The sequence below is a fragment of the Neofelis nebulosa genome, chromosome 1 (genome assembly GCF_028018385.1).
Source record: "Neofelis nebulosa isolate mNeoNeb1 chromosome 1, mNeoNeb1.pri, whole genome shotgun sequence".
Classification (NCBI taxonomy): Eukaryota; Metazoa; Chordata; class Mammalia; order Carnivora; family Felidae; genus Neofelis; species Neofelis nebulosa.
The window spans coordinates 151973647-151980653 of record NC_080782.1 but is presented as its reverse complement, the minus strand read 5'-3'; the positions used below and the strand labels follow the sequence as shown (position 1 = coordinate 151980653).

The window sequence follows — 7007 nt, the reverse complement described above, 5'->3', positions numbered from 1 at the left end:
TCAGGGCCTCGGATGAGCCAGGATGCAGGACGTTAGCATTTGAGGACACAAAAAAGGCTTTGGGGTTCCCCTACTCGGGGACCACGTTCATGACCTGGGCGCCTGCGACGTTGGCAGCTGGCACACAGGATGACGGGGAGTGTGAGGGAGATGAAATGAGGGCCCTCAGCCCCTTCTCATGCAATTCAGAGGGAACTCTGAGTTTATACAAAAGGAAATGTCACTTCAGTCATGAGCTCCCAAGAAGCCTCCCTGTGGGAAGGGATGGTGCCGTCAACAACCTTTTCCTCCTTCCAGCCCTGCCTGGGTTTCAGGGGGAGCACAGCACAGGGGTGTCCTAGGAAGGTCGCGCTGACCCATGCACCCTGAACCTACTTCACTCAACCCCTGAGCTCACTTCAGGGTAGGGACTGGATTCAGTCCACATCGAATGCCTTCCTTCTTGTCTGTCTGTTGTTGTCTCTCAGTGCTAGGCTATGTGTACCCGTCTGTGTCATTACTCAACACGGGGGTTGTTCCCCAGTGTGAGGATCTGAGAGTGAGAGTGAGCACGTGGCTGGGCATGGACATTTTAATCACCAAAACTTGGAATGGGCTTTGGGCCACATTGCCATCTTCTGTGGAACAGAAATCAAACACTACGTCCATATCACACCCCAGGAACGATATTACACAGGGATGTGTTTACAGGATGTGGGAATCCCAGGGAGCCACTGAGGGGAGGAGAAAGTGAAGACCCTGCCAGGGTGAGTGCCTTGCTCAGAATCACAGACTGGTAAAAAGTCAGAACCAGGTATGAACCCAACTCCATGTCCTCAAAATGGGGTCCTTGACTTGATGCAGGTTTTCTGAGAGGGCTCTGGAAAAGGTTGTGTTACTATAACTGTGTGCAGACATGGAGGTGGTGTGGGGGTGAGGCTGAAGAGGAGTGTAACAGGGGGCATTCCAGCATGTTCTTCTCTGAGGAGCACTCCAGGCTACGGCAACCCACTGAGTGCAACCCTGTCCCCATTGTACCCAGTGCAATGGGAGGGAATGGTTCCTGGCACACTACTGACAAAGTCTACGTAAAAGAGAGTTCTGACCTACTAGGCCACAACTCCAATCCCATCTGTAGGGATTGGTTTAGAAATTAGAGAGGTTAAGCTCTTAGGAAGTTTTTGGCCATCCTTCCCTAGGCAGAGCTGCTATCTTCTGGGACTCTAGAAAGTGAGGACTGGTAAACACACACACACACGCACACACGCACACACAAACACACAAACACACACACCAGTATGGACTGTTGGGTGGGATCAGAGGAGCAGCAGAAACAGAGGAGGTGAGAAGTCAAAGTAAATATGGTTGGATAAATTTCCAACATGTGACACCACTCCTCCAATTTCACAGGTATCATCCCACGTATGTCTGAGCACATCTGAGGAAGTACATGCTAGAATTATCTCCACTGGGCAGAAAAGACATGGGCTATCCCTGAGAAGCACAATCATGAATCTGGGACCAGAAAGAGGTAAGAATGAAGAGTGATGTCTCAACCCAGATATGTCTCAAAGCTGGGGCCCTGGCTTCCCCCAGACCTTCCCAGGGGGCTGTGGAGAGGGGTGTGTTGGTGTAACTGTGGACCGATGTGACATTTCTTGGAGTATGGGGGTGAGCAGTCAGCAAATAGAGGACTATTTGCATAGGTGTTATCCCAGGAGCAGACTCAGGAGGTGGATCCTAGGCAGTGACATCACTTTGCTCACAATAGGTCTCAGGAGAGCTTGGAACTCCTGTAACCTGGCACCCATGTTCTAGTTAGGTCCCATACCAGGCTCATTTGTCTACAGACACAGAGAGTTTGGGATATTCTCTTGTTGTTTTCCCAGTTACCGGGGCTCTGGATACCAGAAACCCCAGTGTACAGGATTATTCAGATGTTGGAGAGGTTTCCTTCACCCATGCTGGTGATGCCTCAGGATGTTTTCCAGGAGGTCACATAAGATAATACAGAGCAGCCTAGAGCAGGCCAGGTCAGGTCAGGTCACAGCTCTGAGCCATCCCTGGGCACCCCCATCCCCTCGTGTTCAGTTTCAGGGAAAGGGGGACACGTGAGGTGCTCCTGTCCTGGACTGGAAGAGGTTGGATGGCAGTGGATGACCTGGTGGACCCATCATGGCCATGCAGATGTCATGCTGGGAAGGAGGGAAAAGGGATCTCTGTGGTGCCTCTAATGTATAACAGGGTTAATCCAAGGCCCTCAAACCATGTTGCTTCTCCTCCTTGGGGTGGGGTGGGGTGGTGTGTGCACAATTTGGTGTCATATATCTGGAATGATGTCACATGGGTCTGAGGACAAGCGAAAGGAAGCAGACAGGGCTTTGAGTCCCCTGCCTGCCTGCTAAGCACTGTCTTTACAGAGTCACACATCAGAGATGGAGAAGGTGAATGATGAGAGCCCCTGCTCTACTTCCCTGAAGGACAGGAGGAAGCCCTGTGCCATCAGCAGGATGCAGAGCTGGCCCAGGGTGAGTGCAGGTACCGGGAAAACTCAACACGCACGGCCCAGAGGCAATGCAAAGAATCCCAGGGCACAGAAAACACACTGATACTCCCCTGGTCTCCCTCATACACTCCTGACTCCAGATGAACCTGGAACCCCATCTCTTCCCAAAACATGCACTCGTGGCCCAGGCCCTGCCATGGCCAGATGGAAAGTCACTCTCCACTTATTTATAGGAATATCAGAAAAGGGATTAGAAACCATATCACGTCCAATTCTGTCTAGAATATTTTGGCATTGTGTTGTACATGTTTCTTCAATGACTGTTCCCAGGTGTCCTGGTTTGCCTGACCATCCTTCCACACCTTCTCTACGTCTGACACATGTTCATGAGGAGCAGGGTGATTTTTACCCAAAGGACATGGGGCTCATGGTATTATGTCTACTGCTCTGCACTTTGGTTGCCAAGGAACACGTCCCTGGGGCCCCTCCAGATCAGGAGCAAGGGCCTTACCACCTAGAACGTTCTGGAAATGAGACAAGGTACCTGACCCATTCAGCCCTTCACAAATGTGGGACTTTGACATGATTCCCTTCTGTTGCCATGTCACAGTGCTGCACTGAACATACTACATGTCCTACTACCCTGATGTAACCTCTGCCAGGAAATATCCCTGTCTTCTGGTCCCTAGAATGGACTGTGGTGTTAGAAATCATAGGGACATTGCTGTTAATGCAGGGAGGTCTGTCCACACTCATCTAACAATCTGACCTCAGATCCTAACGTGTTCAGCCATTCCCCACCTCAAATTCTCGTGTGAATGCCCAGATCATTTTTCCTACTGTGGGCACCCAGGTCTCACTCTTTCGACAAGTCACTGAGGGCTGGTGAGTTTGGTCTGCATTCTGGGCCCCAACCCTCCTGATGTCCATAGTGCTGTGTCTGACTTTGTGTCCCTCTTCTGTTCTACCTCAGGGTAAAAAATGAGAATTGTGTGGAGTGGACCATCGAAGGAGCCTGGATGCTACTGGAACAGCGAGTGGAGCACATGGTGCCCGCCTTCCTGGGTAGAGACCCCACCTACCTCTGCACATTCTTGGGAACGTAGAGAGCTTTTGCTACCACCCAACAGGTCCTGGACCTACTGTTTAAGAGGTGAGCACCCTGCCCTTCGCAGCCTAGTGTGATTTAGCCCCTTGAAGCTTTGAGTCTAGGGAAAGTCACCAAACCTCCCTGAGTCTCAGTTTGTTCCTCTGATCGGGGTAGAATAACTGCAGGTACTCAGTGGGGGCACTGCAGGGAAAGTGACCCTGGCTCTGTGGAAATGTCTGCTGACAGGGCTGTGTCTGTGCTGGGTCATCTTTGTCCTCTTGCCCGTGATCAAGTTTCTGCCTCATCCCTCACTGTCACCAGATCTTGAGTTAGGCTATTCCCATTTGAAAAGACTTGAGGCTCCATCTGGGGGTCTGAGTCCTGGATGGAACCAGAGCAAGGATATCTGTGGATAAGCAGAAGGCCCACGCCTAGGTCCACACCAATATGTGTGATGGAGCTGATTGGGGTCCTATCATTCACCAACCATACAGGAAGCCCTACTATGTGCAGGCACTTCTGTAGTTGCTGACTGGGATCCAAAGCACACAGCAGACAGCACCTTCCCCTCCAGAGCTTCATTCTAGTCATCAGTCAGTGACCCTGGATATGACAAGAGGTAGTATCCAAAGGACACCTGATATGATGCTTTTCTGGCCCCCTCCAGATATAGCTGCTTCCATCCTGACGCTGAGGAGGATGGCAGACCCCGGGAGCAGGAGAAAATGTGAGTAGGCTGTACCCATGCTGGCGGGCCTTCCGTCTCCAAGAGGGCAGTGCTGAGACTGTGCGTGGGAGGGGCTGCAGGGCCCAGCATCCCACACATCTGAGAGTCCTGTGAGAGGGCAAAGGTCTGAGGGCTTCTCCCTGGAAGCAAGGTAAGGGGTCCTGTCCTGTAGGTTAGAGGATAGGTTGTGGGCACAGTGAAACAGAAAAGGGCGCCAGAGGACAGAGTCAGCCCCTTAGAGAGCCCAACCCCTTCCCTTCCCACTCACAGGCTTGCCTCCACCCCATATGGGAGCCCAGAATAAAGGTTTTGGGGAGCATCACGCTCACCACCTTGTGGAACATCAATAGTGTGTGCTTGTTTAGCAAGGGTTCAGGAGACACAGTGAGGGCTCAAGGACCACATATCACCCACACCATGGGAGACCAGTGTCAGTGGAAGGACACTCACACGTGCACTGAGTGAATGAGTCACCATATAGGCACAGGTCGTCATGTTTAAGGTATGAGGAGGGTCCAAAAAGCCCAAGTAAGAGACAGAGTCCCTTTGTCCCGTATTTGTTCGGATTTTCATAGAGCGCTAGTATATTCAGTGAAGGCACTGACTCATCCTGGCACCACCCCTCCACTCACGCATGGAATTGAATTGTAGCGGGAGGTAGGGAGGGGGACACACCAAAGAGTATGTCTGGCTTCCCCAAGAAGGACAGAGACGACCACATCATTGGTTAAGGGGTTCGCGTCAAATAGAATTTTGACAGTCCCTCTTCAGTGATCAGGACTCTCTCAGGCAGGACTTCTTCCAAATCACAGGTGGACAAGGTGTAGGGACAGCCTCTGGACATCCAGGATCAGGAGGCAAGGATGCCAGGTCCCACAGAGGTGTCCTGAGACATCAGAGTGTTAGGAACACCCCATGTTGATTGTTCTGGCCACTTTTGTATCCCCAGGGCCTTCTCCATACTGGGCACCTGGCTGGACCAGTACCCCCAGGATTTTTTCCAGCCCCCACATTTCATCAGGCTGAAGATGCTGCAGGCATATGTAGGGGTCCACATTCCAGGCTCCGAACTGCAGTGCTGTGCCCGCCTTCTCTGCTCATCGCGGAGAAACCGTGAGCCCAAAGAGCCAGAGTCTTGGGGTGAGGAGGACTCTGAATGGGAGATGCGGGCATATGGAGGGGATGGGGTATGCCACACAGAGCACATTTCCTGAGGCTGCGGCTGGGCTAGAAGCAGTGCGTAGTATCAGATCACTGTTCGATTAGCATGCCATCTGGGGAGAATTCCTCCTGATGGGTTGTTGGACTCAGATGACAATGTCTGCGGGAGAGGTTTCCTTTATTAGGAATGGCCCTGGAATGGCAATCACAGTGATGACAGTTTCAATTCTTGAAGCTAAGGCACAAATTCCAGGGCAAGATCCAGACGTCCCTCAGGAGCTAGCACCTGATATCTCTGTGGTGCCCGCTGCAGCTTCGCAGCCCAAGTTGGCTGAAGACACCACTCACCCTGGAGCTCAGCAATTAGAAGAATCAGTGACCCTCCATGCAGCATCCCTGCCAGTGCAGGTGTTAGTCGCAGCACTAATTCACTGTCAGGAGCTGGAAGAGCCACCTGCCCCCTTGGTGGACCCAGAACCTGAGAAGCTTCCATCCCCAGCTGTTGGGGTCATGGAAGGGCTGGAGCAACCACCTGCTGCAGCTTCGCAGCCCAAGCTGGCTGAAGACACCACTCATCCTGGAGCTCAGCAATTAGAAGAAGCAGTGACCCTCCCTACAGCTTCACCACAAGTGCGGGTGGTAGTCCCAGTTTTGATTCACTGTCAGGAGCTGGAAGAGCCACATGTCCCTTTGGAGGACCCAGAAGTTGAGCAGCCTTCAGCCCCAGCTGTCGGGGTCGCGGAAGGGCTGGATCAACCACCTGCTGCAGCTTTGCAGCGCAAACTGGCTAAGGACACCACTCATCCTAGAGCTCAGCACATAGAAGAGTTGAGCCTCCCTGCAGCAAACCCACCAGTGCAGGTTGTAGTCCCAGCTCTGATTCACTGTCAGGAGCTGGAAGAGACACCTGCCCCGTTGGTGGACCTACAGCCTGAGCGGCCTCCAGCCCCAGCTGGCGGGGGCATGGAAGGGCTGGAGCAACCACCTGCTGCAGCTGAGCAACCAGCCTTAGCTCCCGAGCAGCGGCTCATGTTGGCTGCAGCCCCAAAGGATGAATTCCCTTCCGCTGTCATTGCAGTCTTCGTAATTTTTGTGGTTTGTATAGAGATATTTAACGGCCTTATGTATTTTCTTTGTAAATAAAACATAAATTAACTTCAAATAAAATTTTACTCTGATCCGTTGAAATTATAAATCAAGTGTCATTACATACCTTCACAGGAATTTACAACCGTGTCCACTAGGTATTCCTAGAACATTTCCATCACACAGACACGTGTACTACTAATCACCATGGCTCATTCCCTCACCCCAGTCTCTGCAACCACCGATATCGGTTTCTGCTGCTTTAGCTCCTCCAAAATTTTCAGGTGTGCGCAAAAATACAACATGGCCTGTTGTGTCTGGCTACATAACATGAGAGTGATTAATAATTCATTAAAAATTCAATGAAACTAATATTTTTCTGACAGAGGAATACTCCCCAAAGAACAAAGATTATGTGAAGCTCCCTACTTGGAATATCTTCATTATCTGGCATGGGG

At 51.5% G+C, this 7007-nt stretch overlaps 1 protein-coding gene across 1 annotated transcript; it reads left to right on the top strand.

The window, feature by feature from the left end:
• The first annotated feature begins 3435 nt into the window (after nt 1–3435).
• Nucleotides 3436–6613, top strand: LOC131517766 (uncharacterized). Its single transcript, XM_058740334.1, has 2 exons — nt 3436–3638; nt 4243–6613. The coding sequence occupies exon 2, from the start codon at nt 5596–5598 to the stop codon at nt 6604–6606; it is 1011 nt and encodes a 336-aa protein (XP_058596317.1). The 5' UTR covers nt 3436–3638; nt 4243–5595; the 3' UTR covers nt 6607–6613.
• Nucleotides 6614–7007: the final 394 nt, after the last annotated feature.